Source organism: Lemur catta, chromosome 1 (assembly GCF_020740605.2).
Source record: "Lemur catta isolate mLemCat1 chromosome 1, mLemCat1.pri, whole genome shotgun sequence".
NCBI classification, from domain to species: Eukaryota; Metazoa; Chordata; class Mammalia; order Primates; family Lemuridae; genus Lemur; species Lemur catta.
This window is the reverse complement of record NC_059128.1, coordinates 219507139-219531866: the sequence shown is the minus strand read 5'-3', so window position 1 is coordinate 219531866 and position 24728 is coordinate 219507139. Positions and strand designations below refer to the sequence as shown.

Here is a 24728-nt window from a genome sequence, read left to right as displayed (position 1 = left end):
ACCGTGGCTGGCCCTGATTATAATTCTTAAAACTTAAATTAGTTGGCAAAAAGGGGCCAACTGGCTGGGCGCAGTGACTAGTGCCTGGCTCAACATCTTCTAGTTTTCACATCAGAAATTATATGACTGCTTTATAGTATTCTCCATTGTATCATCATTTCTTTAGTGTTTATTATGGACATTAAGGTTGTTTCTAAGCTTGTTATTACAAATAATGCCATAACAAAATTTTTTACATGCTATTCTGTATACATAGGAAGACAGCTTTATGAAATTCCTAAAGATAGAAATGCCAAATTTACCTCCACAGGGATTTTCAATTTTCTATTCATACCAGGCAGCATATGCCTATTTCCCCACACTCTTGCCAAGATGAAAAAAATACACCACACACACACACACACACACACACACAAACAAGGAAACACAACAGAAAAATGCTTTATTAATCTGAGGGCGAAAAAACATATTAGTGTAAGTGACATTACATACCTTTTCACATAGTTAAGAGTCATTTGTATTTCCTTTGTTGAAAATGATGTTTCTTGGGAAAATAAAGTTTTCTATTTTTCTTATGGAGTTTTTTTTTTTTTAAATGAACTGGCATACACTTTACATAAACGAAATTAGCTCTTTGTGGTGAATTGCAACTATTTCTTCTGCAGTCTGCCATGTCCTCCAACTTTCCTTGATGGTAGTTTGTGTTATGCAGAACTTTTAAATTTTATGTAGATGATTTTTATTTTTAAATTACAGTAAAATATACATAAGTTAATTTTTATTTCTAGTAATCATTTTAATTTTTGGATTCTCAACCTTTGCACAGCTTCAGCAATCCCTGAGAAATTAAGCATTCTCATATTCTTTCCACAAAGAGAGGCAGAAGTAGCAATACGTTCATATATTCTAATGACTGACACAAAACATTTATTAGTTTCTGACAAAAAGCCATACATGGTAGGAGTAGCAGAAAGACTATAGAAACAAACTGATCTTAAAACCAACTTTAGTCAGGAAGACTTCTTCACAGACAAGTGGTTAAATATATAAATCTTAAATATATCACACCATAGGCCACTTTATGGTCACGGACTATAACAGAAAAATTTAAGTAGGTAGCTTTTAATTTGAGGATTTCCAACATTGTCTACCCCACAACATAAAGTGAAATTGTGCTTAGAAAAATACTGGTTTGATGAGAAGATAGATTTTAGTCCATTTTAGAAATATTTGGTTAGTTTCTAACTATACTTCATTACAATCATTACTCAGAGGGCAATCACTTTTTTTGAATTCTACCCATAATTACTCTATCAATATTGACATAAATGCCATCAAGCATGCAAAGACTTAAAGAATTTCAATTACAAAATTTGGAAGAAAGAAGCTTAATGACAAATATATTAATAAACAAGTTAGAATTAGTTCGAGGACATTTTATTGTATTTTTACATTAAAATGATGGAGGACTAGACACCAACTGAAATACTATTAAAACTACTATTTGTTTGCTAATAGTTGTTCATATTCATGAAACAAAAGATCAATAGTCTTGAAGTTAAATTTCACAAAATGAAATCATTGTCTTCTGATTTAACTGTCATGGGTCAGACACGGCAAAACCCAAGTATCATACTTTCTATTTCTGTCCATAAACACAAGTAAAACGCAATATCCATACAAATGATAAGAAAATAAACACATGGTTATGTTTCATGTTCTACAACATAAGATATTATGACGTAGCTCTCCTATAGTAGATTCCCATTGTTTTCTGGAATAGCAGATTAATAGAAATGCGAATTTTCAAAAACTCAGGTAACTTAGTAACTAATTTTGATTTTGACACCAGATACCTTGGTGTGAAAAGCTATAGAACCCAAATGTTTTGGGTCATTTAGCAAAGAATGCTTTGCCCACTACTTCATTCTAGACCCAGTTTTTGCTTACTCATTCAGTTCCAATGCTCCCAAACTGTCAATCCACCCCATCTAGCCTCATCCCAACTCTTAACCTCATTTTGCATAGAGTCTAGTTTCCTTTCTGTTAACTAATTCCAAATTTTCTAGAAAACTGATTTTCTGACTTAGCATTGATCCTAATCCATTTTAAATCAATGGAAATGCTATGATGCTTAAATTTTAATTAAGCTAGAGACGGAAATTAGATTACTTCAGTGCTATGTATACATTTCACATGCTCTGTGGATATATGTGAAAAAAGCAAGAAAACTAACACTTTAAACTCTGCATGGATTCCTTAATTACTTGGAATCTTGCTTTGATTACTAGTCATGATAAAAAGGCTAACAAAGGCCATAAAACATGCATTTTTGGGAAAGAAAATGGCACTTGAAAATTTCTTGGAGTTGGCCAAGGCATTTTCACATCCATAAGGATTGTAAAACTTAGTGTATCACACTTACAAATAATGGAAAGATAGGGAGTCCCTAGCTTATTACTGAGTTTTGCAGAAACACATTCATATATTCTTCCCTTGCAATCACACAGTCCTTTAATTAAAGACAATGAGTGTGCCTACAGAGCAGAATTTATGACATATTTATACATATTCTATAGAGAAAAGAGAGCTTCACAATCCAGCTTTACTAGATTACAAAACACTTCCTTTACTCATGTATTATTTTGCATATCTCTGAAACATCTGAAAAATACTTTTCTGTGAATTACAAGGCTGTAGGGAATGAGCACTTTTAGATACATTACAATTATCTCTAGTAGAATTTGGCATCTTTCTTCCATTAAAAGAAGGCTGCCAATTTTTATCTCTTGAGCCTTTCCGAGGTTTTGAATGCTCTATGTCCGTTTGCCTTTTTAAGTTCCTATCTTTGGAATTCTTCCTCTGTCCATTTAGCAATTTGTCTGGAGGTGAGGGCGTAGCCCGTAACTGATATTCATCTGGGGAGCCTTTTTGCCGGTTTGGCTTCATTTGTTCTTTATCCGCCTCTTTCTGAAGTTGCAATGCTAATAACCTGTCCTCTTCTTCCTGTTTATGTCTCTCAAAAAGTAGATGCTCCAAATCTATCAGTTTTTGGGTTAAGTTTATTTCTGTTTCCTCTTGATCTGAGGAAGATTTAGGGAACATTTTCATTCTTTTTGCAGAAAAGCATGGATCCCCCACTGCTTTAAACAAAGATTCCTCGTTTTTTCTTTTGGAAATATCCTTACTGATCAGGTGAGACTCTTCATGCTCTGTCTCAACTGTGCTGTTTCCAATTGTCTGTGTCATACCTGATACAGTGCACCCACTCTCTGTTTTGTCACAAGGCTCAACTGCAGCTTCTTCAGAGTACGGAACTCTGGTTTGAGGTCCCTCATGATTTAAGACACCTAACTCTTTATCATGATTGTTTAGTTCTGTTTTGACTTTTCCTTCAAGGAACCATTCTGCACTATAGGCACATAACCATGGCATAGGTGACTCTATTGAAGACTTTGTAACTTGTTCTTGAATTTCAAGGCATATTTGTGGAGAAAGTGTTGGCATATCTTCTTCAACTTCTGTGTCTTGCCACGTAGGACTTTTCACTTCACTACTGTCCATTTCCTGGAGAACACAGAAAAAGACTGAGTGAACCAGAGGAAAACATCAAATCATGACATATAATTGAATAATGATAACTACATCTAATTATACTGATACCATAGCTGAACTGTGACTCTACTCAACTCCAGTATGAGCCAGACTATATGGACTTGAACCCTCCCTCTATTCACTCTACTTGAGAGACTTTGCATAAGTCTCTTAAATGCTTTGTGCCTCTGTTTTCCTAACTGTAAAATGGATATAAGAAGGATAACTACCTTACAAAGTTAGTGGTTGTGATGAAGATTAAAGAAGATAATACATACATTATGTGACACATAGTAAATGTTCACTAAATGTTACTATAAAACCACTTAGCTGAACTGAAAAATGTTAGGAACCTGTGAGCAAAGGATTAAAAAAAAAAATTCTATGTAGAAAACTGAATTCCCCCTTCCTAGTTCTATCTCCCTGGAAAGCTGATATACAGTGTCACCTGTGTTACTAGGCCACATAGCTTATGGTAAAAATGACCCCTGAATGGTCTTGTTTCTAGGCCATCACTCAGGAGTGCTGTGTGAGGGCTCCTGCTGAATAGACATGGCTGATGCTGTCCAAGCAGCATGCTTTGTTTCCCATCTTATATTATTCTAACTGAACAGCTGGTGCCAGGTAGAACCTATTCAGTTTTCTGAGTTTGATCAGTAAACTATGGCCCGTGGATAAAATCCAGCCTGCTGCCTGTTTTCGTAAACTAAGTTGTATTGGCACACAGACAGGATCATGTGTTTACATATTGTCTACAGATGCTTTCGCACTACAACGACATAGCTGAATAGCTGTGACTGAGACTATATGGATCACAGAGCCTAAAATATTTACTGTCTGGCCCTGCAGAGAAAAAGATGGCTGACCCCTAGCCTTGGTGAGCCTAAGATGACTAAGAAAGGGTGCTCCATTAACTACAGTGACTTTATTTTTTGTTTGTTTGTTTACTGTGAAAAATAGCAGATAGATATAGTGACTTTAAAAAAAATTATAAAACCACAGGTATTATAACCTATAGCATTAATAAACCTGCTAAACTTCAGCATCAACATACCTTAGATACGGAGTTTTTCTTGACTTCTTGTACAACTTCAGACTGTGATGCTGACCCAAATTGAGATTTAGGTGATAAATACCTTTGAAAAAAGTTTACCAAAGTTTGAATCCTTTGAAAGACAGAGGTACATACTCAATATAATAAAGCTAGAGTAACTGTTTATGCCTAGGGTTGTCTGGTTTGTTGTTTGGCTGATTTATCAGAGTGTATTTCATATTCTTGCCTCAGGTATTTTCACCTAACTTCAGGACAAAACTAACTCCAGGACAAAAATGACTGAGTATTGACATTTTAGTGAAAAACAGTAGAAAAGGGAGTAAAAGTCAAATCTAAAACTTCTTAATGCTTGAAAAAAATTTTAAAAAGGCAAATGGCATCGGAACAATGCAAGACTATAATGGAAATGACCTTTTAAGCCAGGAGAGAGGACATGTTAGTTTCTTCTTTATGTCAGAAACTCCTTCATTACATTTTTTTTTTTTGCTTCTACTACTAGTGAAAAGTCTATGATTAGATGATTTACCATTTTCGTATGGTCATTTTATTATATATACTTAAAAAAAGGGGGGTTGGGATTCTGATTTGAATTGCACTGAATCCACAGACCAGTTTGATAACTGACATTTAGCAATACTGTAATATTAGGCATCTTTCAATACATGAATACTATACATTTAATATAATACAATTTCCCCCATTGGTCTTTCAGATTTTTTTTTTTTTTTTTTTGAGACAGAGTCTTTCTCTGTTGCCTGGGCTGCAGTGCATGGTGTTAGCCTAACTCACAGCAACCTCAAACTCCTGGGCTCAAGCAATCCTCCTGCCTCAGCTTCCCGAGTAGCTGGGACTACAGGTGCATGCCATCATGCCTGGATAATTCTTTTCTATTTTTAGTAGAGACCAGGTCTCTACTTGCTCTTGCTCAGGCCAGTCTTGAACGCCCGACCTCAGGCAATCCTCCTGCCTCGGCCTACCAGAGCACTAGGATTACAGGCGTGAGTCACCACTTGGCCAGGTCTTACAGATTTTTCAATAAATTTATTTCTAAGGCCAGGAGCAATGGCTCACGCCTGTAATCCTAACACTCTGGGAGGCCGAGGCGGGCAGATTGTTTGAGCTCAGGAGTTCGAGACCAGCCTGAGCAAGAGCGAGACCCTGTCTCTACTAAAAATAGAAAGAAATTATATGGACAGCTAAAAATATATATATAGAAAAAATTAGCCGGAGATGGTGGCACATGCCTGTAGTCCCAGCTACTTGGGAGGCTGAAGCAGGGGGATTGCTTGAGCCCAGGAGTTTGAGGTTGCTGTGAGCTAGGCTGACACCATGGCACTCTAGCGCGGGCAACAGAGTGAGACTCTGTCTCAAAAAACAAAACAAAACAAATTTATTTCTAAGTACATTTTATTTTCTGATGCTAATATAAACAGAATTTAAAGTTATATTTTACAATTGACTTTTCATACTGATTTTATCCGCAACCTTGCTCTTAATTCTAAAAATTATTTGAACTCGGGTTTTCTACATAATTATGGAACCTCTGAATAATGAGAGCTGCTGCTGCTTTTCTTTCCAAACTCATATTATCTTACTGTGCAGACTGAAATCTCCAGTACTATTTTGAATAGAAGTGGTGAGTAGCAAGCCATCCTGTGATTTCCTGATCTTAAAAAGGGAATGATTTCAGTGTTCTACCATAAAGAATAATATCTGATGCAAATTTTTTGGTAGATATCCTTTAACAGATTAAAAAAGTCTCCTTCTTTTACTACTTTGTTAAGAATTATCATCCATTTGTTTCATATTTAATAGTTAATGGGTTAACTTGCATAACTCACTTTTTATTATTAAATCAGACTGGGGTACAGGGGCCCAATCAAAGCTCACTGTAACCTCAAATTCCTGGGTACAAGTGATCCTCCTGCCTCAGCCTGCGGAGCAGCTGGAACTACAGGCCCATGCCACTATGCCTGGCTAAATTTTTTTTTATTTTTTATTTTTTAGAGATGAGGTCTCACTCTTACTCAGGCTGGTCTCGAACTCCAGACCTCATGCAATTCTCCCACCTCGGCCTCCCAGAGTGCTAGGATCACAGCTGTGAGCCATCCTGCCTGGCCAGTGGCTAACTTTTTGATTTTTTTTGTAGGGATGGGGTCTCACTATGCTGCCCAGGCTGGTCTCAAAATCCTGGTCTCAAACCATCCTCTCACCTCAGCCTCCCAAAGTGCTGGGATTATAAGCATGCGTCACGATGCTCAGCCTTTTGCCCATTTTTAAACTGTGTTGTTTGCCTTCTGTTGTTGAGTTATAAGAGTTTTTTCCCCCCAGTGGGAGATTTCCTTGATGATATATGAGTTTTTATATATTTCAGAAAATAGGCCTTATCTGTTTTTAATGTTGTTATAACTTTAATCCATTCTCAATTTCTGTTTTTAAATTCATTAGTCAGTTTCTTCTTGTATTTCTAGTAATTTTTAAATATTTATATATATTTCGATATATATTCATGAGTTATATCCTTAAGCAGATTATATGGATATGAACTATCTCTGCTTTTACTGTTTTAATGGTTTTCTCTTGATTTCCACTTTGCATATCATCAGTTTTAACAACATTGATATTGCCACATCTATTTTTTTTAATAGCAATTACCCCATTTAACTTTCTCCTCCTTCAAATTTCCCCACATCCCAAATCCAAAATTTTAACACATTTTAGAAGAAGGTGAGTTACCTGCACATATGTACTCAGTTGAAGCTCTTACATGTCCTACAAGTCTAGTTTGTGGTTATTAAACTTTTCCAACTATGAATTATTATGGGAAAGCTTATAACCTCATAAAACCATCAGTTCTACCTATTACCTGCTGCTGGAGGGGTCTTTAGGGCAAAGTAAATCACTCTACTATTGGGCTACCTGATTCATGCTTTTTTTCATGGTAGAGAAGAAATATGATGCATAAATTGAAACAGGCGGGGAGGAGGGAACTGACCTAGATGACATACTGTAATCCCTTCAATGAAGATGAGCCTATCAGGGACCAGCTTTGTTCACTTGAATTTAAACCAAGAGAAAGAGGAATCCAACTGGTTCATTTTGAGAAAATGAAAACAACATGGAAATCCTGAGCAAGAAAGAGAAAAAGTGCAAATCTGCCAAAATTAGTAGGTGGGTGAAAAGCCTGGCAGTTTTCACATCTTTCTTCATGCTAATCAAGAATAAACTATGTGAGTGGCTCTCTTCCTTTCACTTTATAACAATCTCAGCCTGTCTCCAGGGTTTTCATGCAGGGTTCATGCACTAAACTTTGATAATCAGTGGTCTATATGAATTAAAAAAACACATGCACACAATAGGTGGTCAATAAATAATCGATAGTCATGTGTACTTACTTCTGAATATCTCCAGTGTTTCTTAGTTTGTTCTTACTTTTCTTTTCAGACTTGGTTGTTACTGGAGCAGATTTTCTGGAATTCAAGGGAGAAGCCAGGATACTTCCCTCACAAAAATTGTTCTTCACCAACAAAAAAAAGCATAACAGACATTATTAAAGAGAACTTCATGGTAAAATAAGCAAGTTCATTAAGAAGCCACAGAATATTTCAGCAATTCCACTTACATTTAAGTTCTATACATCTTTTGAAGAACACTGATCATGTAAAATCCAGTATAATCAAAATTAAGTCTATTCAAGTTGGTCTAAATTAGTTACATTTTTACTGTACATTATTAAGCACAAAACATGATGATTCTACTCTTTTTTTTTTTTTTGAGACAGAGTGACAGAGTCTCGATCTGTTACCCTGGCTAGAGTGCTGTGGCGTCAGCCTAGCTCACAGCAACCTCAAACTCCTGGCCTCATGCAATCCTACTGCCTCAGCCTCCCGAGTAGCTGGGACTACAGGCATGTGCCACCATGCCCAGCTAATTTTTTCTATGTATATTTTTAGTTGTCCAGATAATTTCTTTCTATTTTTAGTAGACCCGTCCTCCTGCCTCTGCCTTCCAGAGTGCTAGGTCTAATCTTATTAAGCTGATAATTTGTTGATTTTTCTAATAGGTAGCTTCATATAACTACCTTAATCTATAGGGGAAAATTCAAAGAGCTGTGGATATACCTGGAGTAGAAATTAGTTTTACATAAAAATAATTTAATTCTGCACTTTAAGAGCATATCAGTAAATATCACAAATATTTACTTGCTGTACCAGTCTCAAAGTTTCTTACTACAATATTAGTAAAGTTCATATAATTTGTGATGGTGAACATTTGGCCCTGAACCACCAAACTTTCACAAGTATAAAAAAATTATTCTAATATCAGTAAATCTATTCTTATAATCCCATGTGAAAACCAGAATGATTAGAAGAATAGACACTTGAAAGGCAAGTATAGATGACCCTAAATTCTCCTCTTCAACATATTCCATTTATCATTCCATCAGTCAGTGTCTTTAATTTCCTGATTGTATATCTTTCTAAAGCTATTCTGGTCTAAAAAAGAAAAGAAAGGATACTTAAAAGGGGTATACAACCCAAAACTTGGCTGTATTAGTGTGAATGATTGGCCTCCCAAAAAAGAAAAAAAATTCCCAATTCTGGGTATACCTCATTTGGGCAAGTATATTTTAAGATTTGTTGATTGAAAGTATAGGAATTGTTCTCAGAGGCTCTCAAACCTGAATGTCTCAGATTTTCCTAGGCACCTTTAGAAATTAGATTCCCTAAATCCCATCCCCAGAGATTCTGATACACTAAATTTAGATTAAGCATGAGAGTTTATATTTTAAAAGAACCCCAAGTGATTCTGTTAGGCTCTTTCAAACCACTGGATCCCAGTGTATCTTTTGGTCTTTTTTTTTTTTGAGATAGGGTCTTGCTCTGTCACCCATGCTGGAGACCAGTGGCATAATCATAGCTCACTGTAGTCTTGAATTCCTAGGCTTAATCCTGTCTTAGCCTCCCAAGTAGCTAGGACTGACTATAGGCGTGTGCCACCATGCCCAAGTAATTTTTAAAAATGTTTTATAGAGATAGGGTCTCACTATGTTGCCTAGGCTGGTTTCAAACTCCTGGGCTCAAGCAATCCTCCCACCTTGGCCTCCCAAAGCACTGGGATTATAGGTATCAACCACCATGCCAGGCCTCTTTTTGGCCTTAAAAATATGTGCTTTATTATTCTTTCTTTCATTCATTTTTCTTATTATATTTTTTATTTTATTTTTATTTTTTTGAGACAGGGTCTCACTCTGTTGCCCTGGGCTAGAGTGCCATGGCATCAGCCTAGCTCACAGCAACCTCAAACTCCTGAGCTCAAGGGATCCTCCAGCCTCAGCCTCCCAGGTAGCTGGGACTACAGGCACACGCCACCATGCCTGGCTAATTTTTTCTATTTTTAGTTGTTTGGCTAATTTCTTTCTATTTATAGTAGAGGCGGGGTCTCAGCTCTTGCTCAGGCTGGTCTTGAACTCCTGAGCTCAAGCAATGCTCTCGCCTCGGCCTCCCAGAGGGCTAGGATTACAGGCATGAGCCACGGCGCCTGGCCTTTCTTTCACTCATTTTTCTTATAGGTAGTCAGTATGATAATAAAATCCAGGTTTAATATATTACCTAAGAATTTAATGTGCTTCACTTTCAAAAAGTGATTTACATTCATAAAATGGAATATTCTGCTCTAAAAAGAATTAGATAGACTATATGTAGTAATATGAAAGATCTCTAAGACACATCAAGTGGAAAAAATACAAGGAGTAAAACAGTGTGATTGATATAATCCTTTTTAGGTGAATAAAGAAAAAATTGATAAGAAACTGTTAATAGTGGTTACTTTTGGGGAAAGAGATTGATGTAATGGGACAAGAATGGGAGTGGAGAGGTAGAAGAAGGAGAAAAGAAGCTTTCATTTTTACTGAATAGTTTTCCCATGTAATTTGAATTTACTAATAACATATAAAAAAGTAACCTGGATGACAGCAAATATGCAACAATATGCAAAAAAGTTTTATTTTGTTTTAGAAGATATCAGCAATAGCTTCTAATGATGGTGACTGCTGCTGCTTCGGTTCTCTGAAAACCAGTCAAAGCAACAGGAACGTTAACGGTCGGCCTTCTATATTCACAGGTTCCACATGGATTCAACCAATCTCAAGTGGAAAACACAGTACATGTGGGATGCAGAACACTCAGATACAGAGAGCCGACTTTTCATACCAGGGGGTTCTACAGGGCTGACTGCAAGACTTGAGCTACCCAGACTCGGTATCTACAGGGGGTCTTGGAACCAATCCCCACAGACAGTACTTCAGAGTTCTCGCCTAAAACTTACAATATTAACAGTTAGCTTTCTTGCCAATTCTTCATCACTTTTCAGTTGTTCTTCCATCTCTCTTCGCCTTTTTTCTGACTGTCTTTTTTCCTCTTCTTCCTCCTCTGCCAATAATCTCTGTATGTATTCTTCACTGGCTTTGTTTTCTTCTTCCTCATTGGCTCGTCGCTCTGCCTGCACCTTAAAAATGATTAATAAAGAATAATCCTTCTCTGAAGCTTTTAGTATACTTTCTGTGTTACATAATAAGATTAGTAAAATAAAAGTAAAATAGAACAAATTGGCAGGAATTTAGATTATGGCAAATGAGGCACAAATCTGGAGAGGCAAATTTCTCTGAGGCAAAGCTCTCTGAGGAAGCCTTCCCCAGTCAGCCTAATGAAACCTTGACCAAAGACTCATTTCTCCTCTCTTCAGGCCTTATCGCATTTCTACTACACAGCCACACATTTATGGAAGTGTTTCTTGGTAATATTTTCCTCAGTTATGGAATGCCATGTACTGACTAACTTAGACCTAGCTTCCTGAACCAACCCCTAACAAAGGGGATGGAATGATAAAAACTGACTTAGACTAATCAGAGGCTATCCTTGAAATCAGTCAATTCTCAACACAGTAGTCAGGAATAGAATGGATGTTGAAGAAACCACTACAATAGCTATTACATGATTTATACATGAGAAAACAAAAATAGCAAAGTGAATAACATTCTTAGATTAGTAAGTGGCACAGCTGAGATTCAGACTAAGATTCTAGGACCTCAGTTCATGCTTGTGGTCATTTAAACTATACGGCCTCAAAAAAATAATGTAAGAACCACTTAGCAATCCAAAGGATTTGATTCAAGAATAAATCCTTGAGGCCAGGCATGGTGGCTCACGTCTGTAATCCTAGCACTCTGAGAGGCTGAGGCAGGAGGATCACTTGAAGTCAGGAGTTCAAGACCAGCCTCAGCAAGAGTGAGACCTTGTCTCTACTAAAAAATAGAAAAAATTAGCCAGGCATAGTGGCTCACACCTGTAGTCCCAGCTACTTGGGAGTCTGAGGCAGGGGGACCACGTGAGCCCACGAGTTTGAGGTTGCTGTGAGCTAGGCTGATGCCATGGCACTCAAGCCCGGGTGACAGAGCAAAGACTCTAACTCAAAAAAAAAAAAAAAAAAAAAAAAAGAAAGAAAGAAAGAACTTCTGAGTTAAGTTTTTTTCCTCTTAAAGGAAAGCCACAGGAAGACACTGCTTCTTTTTTTCCTCTGCATGTCACTGTGTATACATCTGAGGTTGAGAAGTAAGTAGCCATCTTATTACTAGTCTGAGTATAAAGCCAGCTCACAGAAGTTAGCAAAGAAAGGAGCTAGAGTTCAGAAAGAAATCAACCTGAAAGCTCACACCACCTCTGGAATTCCAGATAATTATAACTTTCTTATTGCTTAAGGTAGTTTAACTTGGGTTTTATTTGTAGTCAAAAGCATCCTGATACAGCCTGTTTTCACTATAGTATCATAAGAATTAAATTATTCTTTTAAAACCCTTACTTAGAACAGTGCTTAGACAATATGCTACCCCATAATTATTAGGTCTTTTAGACCTGCCCAGTCAACTATGGTAGCCACTAGCTACATGTGGCCAATGAACACTTGAAATGTGGCTAGTTCAAATAGAGATGGGTCAGTGCCCAGGGTGGGGGTGTTGGGGAGGTAAAAAAACAAACAAAAACAAATTAAGATGTATTATAAGAGCAAAATATACAAAAAATTTTGAATACTAAGAAAAAAATTACAATTGTGTATAATTAACAATTTTTGTGTTAATTACATGGTAAAATTTCATTTTAAATACAGTGGGTTACATTAAATATTAAAAATAATTTTACCTTTAAAAAAATCTTTAAAAAATTGTAGCTACTAGAAAAATTTAAATTACATATGGGCTCACAATGTACTGCTATTAGACCTCATTGATCTACACAAAGCAGGAGTGTAGGGAAAGCACTAGCATTCTCCTATTACGAGTTAATTTCAGTGGCTAAGGGGCTCACTATTCCCTCTTTTCCTATTTAGGTATTTCACAATTAGTCCTTTATGCTGCTTCATCTAAAGTCATAATCTAATCTACTGTCCTTCCATCCTTTAAGGTCAAAACTTCAGAGAAATGAAAAAATTTCCCTCATGCTTGAATGCTTAGGGGTACCTATTATATAAGAAGGGCACCAATTATGTATAAATTAAAGCTCGTTTATAACTATTTTGAATATATACAAAAAGTCTTTATAGAGTACATCAAAATTATTTACATTTCAAGATATACTAGTTATATAAACACATAAAACTGTATATCACAGCAATGAAATTTTCCAAAAAAAGAATCAACTACTTAGCACCTACCTTGCTTACCTCCTCTTCATATTCTCTTCTCAATTCCCCAGGTTTACTTAACAGACGAACTGGCAGATAATCATCGACTGTTTCATATTAAAAAAAAAAAAAACAACACATTATATAGACAGCATAGACTGTTATGAGCAACTTGCTCTTCCATTAAAACTATATTAATAAAAAATTGAAAATTTAAAAATAAAACATACAATTATTATATTAATAGCTGCAGCAGTATCTTCTTTTGGAATTCCATTTAAAAAGGCCAGGGGGTTTTGATTCAAAATGGCACATGAATTCATATACTTAACCCTTCCTCTCGACTCCATTAAAATAACAGTAAAGGAATTTTTTTAAAAATGTAATCTAATCTGCTGGGCTCAGTGGCTGACTCCTTATAATGCCAGGGACTGGGGAGGCTGAGGTGGGAGGTTTGATTCAGCCCAGGAGTTTGAGACCAGCCTGGGCAACAGGCTCAAAAAAAAAAAAATGCCCCAAAAAACAAAAAAAACCACAAGCCAGGCACAGTGGTATGTGTCTGTAGTCCCATCTACTTGGGAGGCTGAGGCAGAATTGCTTGAGCCCAGGAGTTTGAGTCTGCAGTGAGCTATGATCACACCACTGCACTCCAACCTGGGTGACAGAACAAAACCCCGCATATTTAAAAAAAAAAAAAAAAAAGGAATCCTACAACAGCAAAGAGGTTAGTGGAGGGAGTTAATCAATAAACACATTTTATTAGATTTCTAGAAAATCGGAAGCCAATGGAAGAAAGATGACTCATATAGCAGAATGAAGGGAAACATAACCCTTAGAAGGGGAGGCTATCGTTGAGGTGGGAGGGAATCTGCCTCCTCTCTGCCTAGAGGGCAGCTTGGGCCCAGAAACATAAGGCGCAATAGAATCCAGAGTGAGTAAGTGTGGGACCGAAACAGGAGAATTCAAAGTTTATAAGCTCTTAAATCAAACACTCAACTGATGGGCATTTCTTCTTGGATATGTATGCAAGTACACACATGCATATTTCTTCGAAGAAACTGAACTGCCTAGAGAGAGCCAGAGCAGCTAATACCAGAGGTGGTGACCCAGAGCAAAGCCCTTTGCAACCTGGCAGTTAAGGATAACAAAGCAAAAGGCTCTGCTTTTTATGTCTGCCAGTCACCTGTGCCCATCCTTGTACACAAAACTTTTTCCCAGGGCCTCATTTTTAAACATGAAAACTACTCCAAGGATCACCAGACATTTCAAATAATTCTATAGGATTAAAGAGAAGCAGAGGCTACACAAAGAGGGGGAGGAAAATCACCCTGGAGCTAAAGGATAATTCAGGAATAGAAAATACCTAAGAGAGTGTGTGTCTCTTTAGCAGATTTGATGAGAATTTTATTCCATAAAACAAGAACAAGATACTATAAAAAGGAAACAACCAGAAAAAGGGAACATATCTGCCTATTTAAAGGGGCAGCTGTTACTCAACTCCGGCTGACTAGTGCCATTGGGAAACTCAGGGCTGTCACTGTCATTGCTTTCTCAAGAAAATCCAGAACACCGATTTTAATGTGAAATCTTCCAATTTAGGCCTGGTGTGGTGGTTGACACCTATAATCCTGGCACTCTGGGAGTTTGAGGTGGGAGGATTGCTTGAGGTCAGGAGTTCAAGACCAGCCTGAGCAAGAGCAAGACTCTGTCTCTACTAAAAATTGAAAAAAAATTAGCTGGGCATGGTGGTGTGAGCCTGTAGCCCCAGCTACTCAGGAGGCTGAGGCAGGAGGATCACCTGAGCCCAGGAGTTTTGAGGTGACTGTGAGCTAGGCTGACTCCATGGCACTCTGTCTCAAAACATAATAATAATTAAAAAATCTTCCAATTTAAATGAATGTGGGCAATAGATGGATCACAGAAATCATGCCTGCAGGCTTCTAGGGCCTGCAGGCTAGCAGTTTGCAAATTCTGCAACAGAGAAACTAAAAACAGTGACATAACACCTTAACAAGTAAGAATGAAATACACTAAATTCTCATTTATTCTAACCACCAAGAAGGATCCAATCAAGGAAATACAGTGGAATATATAGGAGAGAGAAGTATACGGCTCCTTAAAAAATAAGAGGGGTTGGCCGGGCGTGGGGCTCATGCCTGTAATCCTAGCACTCTGGGAGGCCGAGGCGGGTGGATCACTTGAGCTCAGGAGTTCGAGACCAGCCTGAGCAAGAGCGAGACCCCGTCTCTACCAAAAATAGAAAGAAATTACCTGGCCAACTAAAAATATATATAGAAAAAATTAGCCGGGCATGGTGGCGCATGCCTGTAGTCCCAGCTACTCGGGAGGCTGAGGCAGTAGGATCGCTTGAGCCCAGGAGTTTGAGGTTGCTGTGAGCTAGGCTGACGCCCTGGCACTCACTCTAGCCCGGGCAACAAAGCGAGACTCTGTCTCAAAAAAAAAAAAATAAGAGGGGCTAGAAACAAAGCCCAGGTAGATAAGAAGGACAGTACTTCTATATAGTACGGTACTTCTGATAAAAGATGATGGGATATATGTGGAAAGGTAGTAAAATATCAGATGTGATAATAGGTGTTCCCGTAAAGAGCAGGATAATAATGTTTTTTTTGGTATTTTGTGTGCTATGTGGTCTCTCAGATCAACTCAGTCATGCCATTATAGTACAAAAGTACCCATAGACACAGACTAATGAATGTAGGTAGTTGTCAGTGTTCCAATAAAACTTCATTACAAAAATGGAATGGACCAAGTTTGGCCTGTGGGCCACAGTTTGGCCCCTGCTTAGGATATCCCTGTAAACTAAAATAAAATTTTAAGGCTCCCCGCCCACCCCCCCACTGGCTGACTGAATAGACCCCGTCGTGGCCAAAGGAATATCCTAAAACTAAATTGCCTGCCAGGAGGAGGGGACATGCCTCATCATCCTCCCCTCCCTTCTTGGGGACATCCTTCATAGCCCATTAACAAGCCTAAGGGTATGCAAGACAAACCTACAGGCCCTCAATTTACACAACAATTCTATGTCAGGTGGCTTATCTCTGATAAACAGCAACTATGTTAAAACATTCCAAGTCTTTAGACTAAGCTTCATGTCTTTAACCAATTACAAGCCAAAGAATCTTTAAACCTACCTATAACCTGTAAGCGTTATAACCCCCCCCCTTTTCGGGCCAAACCAATTCCCACGTATTGATTTATGGCTTTACCTGTAACCCCTATCTCCCTGAAATGTATAAGACCAAACTATAACCCAGCCACAGCGAGTCCACTTGCTCAAGGCCTCTTGGGCGTGGCTCCGGGTCATGGTCCTCAAATTTGGTTCAGAATAAATCTCTTTAAAATTATTTTACAGAGTTTGACTTTTTTCCGTTGACATCTTTAACTATTAAAGTTCTCAAGTGACATTCTATATCTGTGTGAGAGGGGGAAAGTGGTAGTGGTAGAATATTAAACATTATGTACACAATAGATTATTCAGTTATAAAAAGGAATGAAATTCTGACACATGCTATAACATAGAAGAACCTTGAAGAATTATGCTAAGTGAATAGTCACACAAATGGACAAATACTGTATGATTCCACTTATGTGAGATACCTAAAACAATCAGATTCATAGAGGCAGAAAGTAGAATAGTGGTTACCAGGGGCTACGGGGAGGGGTGAATAGGGAATTATTGTTTAATGAGTACAGAGTTTCAATTAGGGAAGATGAAAAAATTCAGAGATGGATGGTGGTGATGGTTGCTTAACAATGTGAATGTACTTAATACCATAGGACTGTACACCTTTTATGTTATGTATATTTTACAATAAAAACTTCGAAAAAAAGTAAATCACTTTACATATTAGCTATAATAAAAAGCAGCTAAGACAATTTAAGAAAAGAATATTGAAGACAGATTTACTATACTAGACAGAAAACATAATTAAATTAAGAAGGTGTGATACTGGCATAGCTATTCACAAACAGATAGTTAAAAAATAAAAAGCCCCAAGCAGTAGTGCATGCCTATAGTCCCAGCTACCCCAGAGGCTGAGTTGGGAGAATCTCTCAAGCCCAGAAGTTTGAGGCTCTAGCCAAATATGATGCTGCCTGTGAGAGGCCACTGCATTCCGGCTTGGGCGATCTACCGGAACCGTTCCATCCTAAAAAAAGAAAGAAAAAAAGAAAAGAAAAAAAACCCCAAAATAGCCCTGGAAAATAAGCATATGAATAACAGAAAAGCATGTCTATCAATGAGGATGGATCTTTCATCAAGTGATATGGTTATAAATGGCAATGGGGGGGAAGAGTGGCTAAGATGCCTACCTTATACAACACTCAAATTCCAGGTGGATTAAAAAAATTTTTAAATCGCTAGAGAATTAATGTCCAGAATATAACAAGAACTTCTGCAGGTTAAGAAAAAAAAAGTACTACAAATGCGCAAATAAAAAGTACATACAATTTACAGAAGACACTTAACTACTCTATAGTGAGCAGAGAACTACAACTTTTTAGAAACATGGAGTGACTGAAATTTTTTAAAGTTTACTTATTTCTATGTAAGATGAATCTAAACTAAAATCAGTAACTTTTTCAACTGCAGACACAACAAATTAAAATCATCTTCATTTGCCTTCAACATCTAGGTATACCAATTATTTACTATTTCTTAAACAATTAAGTGTTTGAGGGATTTTAAAAAATCAGTTTTAGTCTGAAAGTGACTATGTCAATCAATTTTTGCTATCTGTTGGAAACAACTCTTAACAATGCTCAGTTCTGGTTAACTCTAAAATTTCTGCTGTAACCCACTTAAATTAAATGTTCCCACTGCACATAACACTGCTTCCTTACAGGGAGTGTTCTTCCTAGGCAGCCAGGATTCATACTTAAGCTGTTCATAAAATTATCCTCCCATCTCTCAACTTGACTCTGCTTGTATCACCATGAAAATGAGTTTCCTTCTCCCAATTAGAATTTGCTGTCCCTCCCTGCCTTTAATTTTTATTTTGAAAACTTTCCAACTTATAGAAAAGTTGCAAAAACAGTACAATGGATCCCCCAATTACCCTTAATTTAGATTCAACAAGTTTCAAATTTGCCAAATTTATGTCTTTCTAGTGTGTGTATATTTTCTGAACCATTTGAGAGAAAGCTGCATCCATCATGACCCTTTATCAAATACTTAAACATGTTCCTCCTAAGAGTTGTCCTTATAACAATACAATGAACAAGTTCAATAAAATTAACATTGATATGACACTATTTTCTATATAACCAAATATACAGTCCATATGCAAATTTAGGCCATTAGCCCAATACTGTCTTTAACAACAATCTTTTTCCTAATCCATGATCTAATAATGCAGGATCATGCATTGCATTTAGCTGTCGGGTTTAATTCTTTTTTTTAGTTGTCATTTTTTTTTTGGCTCGTGCCTGTAGTCACAGCTACAGGGGAGGCCAAGGCAGGAGGATTGCTTGAGCCCAGGAATTTGAGGCTACAGTGAGCTATGATCAATCACACCACTGCAGTCCAGCCTGGGAGACAGAGTGAGACCCTGTCTCAAAAACAACAACAAAGAAAACAAGCAAAAGTAATCCAAGATGTTACAGGTCAGGATAGTAAGACAGTGGTCCCAAAGATGTTGAGTGAATAGACAGTAGAAAGGGACAACAAGGACGATTTGGGCATTCTGGAAAAGTTCTAGGGCTTAACCACAATGCCAGTTACATAGATGTATTCACCTTTGTTATTTCCTTTTTTTTTTTTTTTTTTTTGGTAGAGACGGGGGTCTTGCTTTGTTGTCCAGGTGCTGGGATTACAAGTGTGTGCCACTGTACCTGTGCCTGGAAGAGACAGGGTCTCACTCTGTTGCCCAGGCTGGACTGCAGTGGCATGATCATAGCTCACTGCAGCCTTGAACTCCTTGTCTCAAGAAATCCTCCCACCTCAGCCTTCTGAGTAGCAGCTGGGACTACAGGTGTGTACCACCACTACTCCTGGCTAAATTCTTTTTTTTTAGAGATGGGGTTGCTATGTTGCCCAGGCTAACTCCTGGCCTCATGTGATCCTCCCACCTCAGCTTCCCTTGATTACAGGTCTGAATTGTCCTAAGAGGCTGATCTGATGGCAGTGGGTTATCATAATTTATTAACATTAGTGTCACTGAAGTTGGTATTCAACCCTCCACTGCTAAATTTGACTGGCAAAAAAAAAAAAATTGTCCTAAGAGCATACAGCAAGTGAAAAAATATTTCCAAAAAATCTAATAAATCTCAGCAAGAAAAGTGAGTCTGTGACATCTGAATCACAACCTGCTCCCTTCCTTCACCCCCAGCTCAGCATGCCTGAAACTCCACCCCAGGTGGGTGTGGACAAGAAGAAGGACTCCCTGTTTCCTTAGCTCCCAGTCCTGGGTTATAGTATCCACCTCTCCTAACCCACCAGTCCCCAGGGGCAAACTGCCAGGATTTCTCATGCCCTCCAGCTCAGAGGTACAGAGGCTAAATTCCAGGTGAATGGAGGCTTTACCCTAGGCACTGCAGGTAGAGAATATTAAGGCCTCAATCACTCTGGTTCCAGCTTGCTCACAGGGTAAAGGCAGAATTCTAGGAGAGACAAGCCCAGTGCCCTGTGTGTAGAAAGAAAAGAAATAAACCATTGTAACCACCATCAGCTCCAGAGAAATGGTTCAGAGATTTTGCCCAGAGGGAAAGGTAGGTCCCAATAACTGAGAGCTCCAACGGATCTCCCACAAAGGAATTGACTTTATTTAAAACAGAGTGTGGGCAAATTCAAACCTAAGGACACTCTTAAAAACAATGGCAATTTTACTGGTGGGTAGGTGAGCCCCATGCCTGTAATCCGCTCTGGGAGGGGGTGGGGTGGGGGATTGCTTGTTGCCAGGGGTTTGAAAACAGCCAGGAACAACACAGCAAGACCCTGTCTCTATAAAAAATTTAAGTAGCCAGGCGTGGTGGTGCATGCCTGTAGTCCTAGATACTTGGGAGAGTTGGGTAGGAGGATCATTTAAACCCAGGAGTTCAAGACAACAGAGCTAGAACTGTCTCTAAAAAAAGAAACAAAGAAAAAAGAAAAAAAACAATGGCAATTTTAGTTGTAAGCACTTAAGAGGAAGCTGGAGTGAGTCAGCAAAATGGCCAAGTGGGAAGCTCCAAGCTCTTACTGCTCCACAGAAACATTTAAAAACAAACAGAAACTATCAGAACTATCATTGTCAGAACTCTGAAAAACAGTTAAAGGTTTACAGCAACCATGACAACGGTGAACCAAAAAAAGGGCAACTTCAAAATAGTAAGAAAGTTTTGTGGAGTTTTTTCTTACTCTCACTCCAGCTCCTCCCAGCATGGTGGCAGTCTTATCGAAGGGAACCCACATTCACAGAGTGGGACACTAGTCCCTGATTCTGGAGAGAGCAGAGCAGAACTTATTTATAAATTATTGTATGTCTGTTCTAATCTGTCTGGGCTACCTGAGGGACTAACACAAAGCACTTGTCTGTTTCACCTAACTCAGAATTCAGGCCAGAAAAGCAGCAGAAACTGCTCTGAGGGGTGAGGGGGTAGGGGTGGGGGAACACTGCAAGCCAAACTAACAACTCACAGAAGCCTGGGGGAAAAACTATAATCTACAGACACAACAGACTGCCTAAAGCCCAGAAGCATAAAGCTGGGGAGTTTCTTTGGGAAATTAGGACATTCAGGTGTACCCATTTAGGCAGATCCCTAGGCTAAGTGTTGAAGGAAAGGCTCAGCACAGAGACAACCTACCAAGACTGAAGAGAAGTGCTTGTGTTTTGTTTTTGTTAGTTTTTCAACTCCTAGCACTCAAGGAAAGTTCGTCAAAACACTAGCTAAACATAAACTAAGGCACAGAGACCTCTGTGACCACACACAACAAGGAAAATAGTCTTTGTAAAAAATAGTTTGGGAATTATTTCAGCTGTAACTGTAAATGGAACTATTACAGCCTTCAATAAACACCAGGAAAAAGAGAGAATCTGATTTCTAGAATTACTGCAATATTCAAATATAGCCAGTTTTCTCCAAAAATACACAAGGCATACAAAGAAACAAGAAACTATGGACAATTCAAAGAAACAGAATAAATTAACAGAAACCATCCTGAGGAAGTCTAGACATCAAACTTTATCTAGATAAAAACTTTAAAATAACTGTCTTAACAAATTGTGTTGAGAAAACAGGATGTCCACATGCAAAAAAATGAGGTTGGACCCTTACACCATATACAAAAATCAACACAAAATGAGTTAAAGACCTAAATGTAAGACCTAAAACCATAAAAATCCTAGAAGAAAACACAGGGGGAGAGCCTCATGACATTAGATTTGGCAATGATTTTGTGGCTATGACACCAAAAGCAAAAACAAGACAAATGGGGCTATATCAAACTTAAAAATTGGATTTGGCAATGATTTTGTGGCTATGACACCAAAAGCACAGGCAACAAAAGCAAAAACAGACAAATGGGACTATATCAAACTTAAAAACTTCTGCGCATCAAAGGACATAATCAACAAAATGAAAAGGCAACCTATGGGATGGAAGAAGATATTTGCAAATCATATCTGATAAGGGGTTAATATCCAGAATGTATACAAACAGCTCCCAGAACTCAAACAAAAAAACCTGATTAAAAAAATGGGCAAAGGATTTTAATAGATATTTCTTCAAAGATGATATAAAGTCAATAAATCATGAGAAGATACTTGACAGCATAAGTCATTAGGGAAATGCAAATCAAAACTACAATGGGATATCACCTCATACCCAGTAGGATGGCTACTATCAAAAACCCAGAAAACAACAAGTGTTGGCAAGGGATGCAGAAATTGGACCATTTGTGCACTGTGGGAATATAAAATGGTACAGTCACTGTGGAAAACAGTATGGCGGTTCCTCAGAAAAACTAAACATAGAATTGTCCTTTGATCCATACATTCCACTTCTGGGTATATACCCAAAAGAAATGAAAGCAGGGCCCTGAGCAGATATTTGTACACCCATGTTCACACCAGCATTATTCATAATAACCGAGAGATGTAACGAGTCCAAGTGCTCATTGACAGATAAACTGATTTCTCAAATGTAGTATATACATACAATGGACAATTACTATGCTTTATTTACTTTATTTTTGAGACAGTCTCACTCTGTTGCCCAGGCTAGAGTGCTGTGGCGTCAGCCTAGCTCACAGCAACCTCAAACACCTGGGCTCAAGCGATCCTGCTGCCTCAGCCTCCCAACTAGCTGGGCCTACAGGCATGCGCCACCATGCCCAGCTAATTTTTTCTATATATATTTTTGGTTGTCCAGATCATTTCTTTCTATTTTTAGTAGAGACGGGGTCTCACTCTTGCTCAGGCTGGTCTTGAACTCCTGACCTCTAGTGATCTTCCCGCCTTGGCCTCCCAGAGTTCTTCCATTTTTAATCCAACAAAAACCTATCAAACACTGCGCAATCTTTATAACAAAGGACAAATCTTGCCCTTGACTTTAATCGACATTTGGGGTCCATAAACTCCAAAACCTCCGCAAACTATTTAGACAAATACTAGTTGGGTTTTTGTTTTTTTCTTTTTCCTTTAAAATGGAGAAGTGACGATTCACTTCTTAAAGGATTTTGAGTGTTTCCCAATAAACACGCAGGGTTTTACTCACCGATTTCCTCTGATGCTTGCCCAGAGGCTCTAAGCTTGCATTCCTTTGGATAGTGTTTTTGAATTGTCTTCCACAGTTCCACATTGACAAGAGAATTTCTTCGGGTATGGTACCGAGTCCACGAAGATACTCGGCGGCGACAAAAGGGACAGCATAAACTTGCCTTCTCGACAGTCGACTGGAAGCACGGCTTACACAGCGTGTGATTGCAAGGGAGGGTTACAGGCTCGATCAGGATTTCCATGCAGATTTGGCACTGGCAATCCGACAGGGAAGGGATGGCGTCATGGCGCACAGCCATTTTAATATGCTAATAAGGCCTATCCAACATCTACACCTGAAAGGAAAACAATTTTCGGCCAACTGCGGGGAAGGCAAATTAGCAGTTTTGCGTTCCACTGTTATGCCCAGCAGCGTATCAGAATTCGGAGAACAGGAGCATCAAACCCGTCTAGAACCAAAAAGGAGCTCCAAGGGTCACGCAAACAGTAGTATCCTGGAAGGCGGTGTATTTGTCCATTTTTAAGACGACGTCAGGCAAGAAAATAAGTGAACGTTTTCGTGGGGAGAGCTTGGCTGCTCAGAGGCATTAACACCACGGCTGCGGCAGGGCGGACGCGGGCTCCGGCTCCCGGGCGCTGCGTGGTGCGCGCCAAGCTCCCGTCCTCCTCTCACCAGGTGAGGATGCTCTCCCCAGCCGGGGCCTCCGCTCCTGGAAGATTGCTCCCGCCCGGGCTCCGACTGCAGCAGGACCTCCGTTTTACCGTTGCAGTGAGGGCAGCGCGTTAGACCCCGAGTTCCAGTTTTCGGGCGCCTTGCACCGCTTCCCGGGACTCGGCGCTCCCTGCAGTCCCTTCTGTCAGCCAAAAAGCCTCTTCGCTGCGGTGATTCCGTAGCAACCGCACAAGAGCTAGTGACGTCAGAACCGCCCGCCAAAACTGCGCTTCCCACCCAGAGAACCGCTTTCCCATAGAGGTGTCAGACGTACGGCCGGGCGGGACTTCCGGGACCTGTGCGCTCCGCCCCGCCGCGTCCCGCCCTCCGAGCGGGGCAGAGGGCCGGGTCCCCGCCCGAGTCCCCGCCCCAGCCCTGCGGCTCTTCCTGGTTCGGCGTGGGTGGGGCCCGACCTTTCCCGTTTTTGATTTTGTTTTTTTGTTGGGTTTTTTTTTTTTTTTGCTTGATATCGGTGTTCACACCGACCCTTCCCTGACATTTCTGTTCCTAGATTCTGCAGAAATCCTTTGGGTTTGCAAACTTGGTCCCTGGGCAGAAAAAGGGAAACCTTGAAACAAATTAAAGACTCAAAGAGTAATTTTTGTAATTCTTCACTCAGTACTCTTAAAACTACCTTTTTGTTTCCATTGATTTGTAACTAAGCTCCTTAGGTTCCTTTCCAAAGTTCTTAGAAAAGCATCTGATCTCAGAAAGGTGGTGGTCAGAGAATCCGCACACCTAGGACAATTTAACAGACACTTATACTAACATCTATACAGCCCAGCCCCTTAAAGTTTGCGGCCCAGAGATAGATAGTTTTAGGCTTGCCTTACCTTCTCAGGTCTTGAGGCCCATTGGCTGGGGCAGCAAACTTAAAGGCTATCTCTGTCCCGGGGCTTAGATGTTCATGTCATGTGCATCACTTATATAATACCTTCTTTATTAAGTTTCAATCTAAGTCAAAATTCTGTAAAGG

At 39.0% G+C, this 24728-nt stretch overlaps 1 protein-coding gene across 2 annotated transcripts; it reads right to left on the bottom strand.

Moving 5' to 3' along the window:
- Window positions 1-426: 426 nt before the first annotated feature.
- Window positions 427-24016, bottom strand: RNF168 (ring finger protein 168). Of its 2 annotated transcripts, none has more exons than XM_045540032.1 (6): window positions 23039-24016; window positions 13355-13431; window positions 10976-11155; window positions 8044-8165; window positions 4649-4730; window positions 427-3567 (listed from the first exon to the last, which is right to left on the bottom strand). In XM_045540032.1, the coding sequence occupies exons 1-6, from the start codon at window positions 23337-23339 to the stop codon at window positions 2641-2643; spliced, it is 1689 nt and encodes a 562-aa protein (XP_045395988.1). In that variant the 5' UTR covers window positions 23340-24016; the 3' UTR covers window positions 427-2640. The 2 variants fall into 2 exon arrangements, with proteins under 2 accessions (XP_045395988.1, XP_045395990.1); XM_045540034.1 differs by having other exon boundaries at window positions 13364-13431.
- Between the last annotated feature and the right edge of the window lie 712 nt (window positions 24017-24728).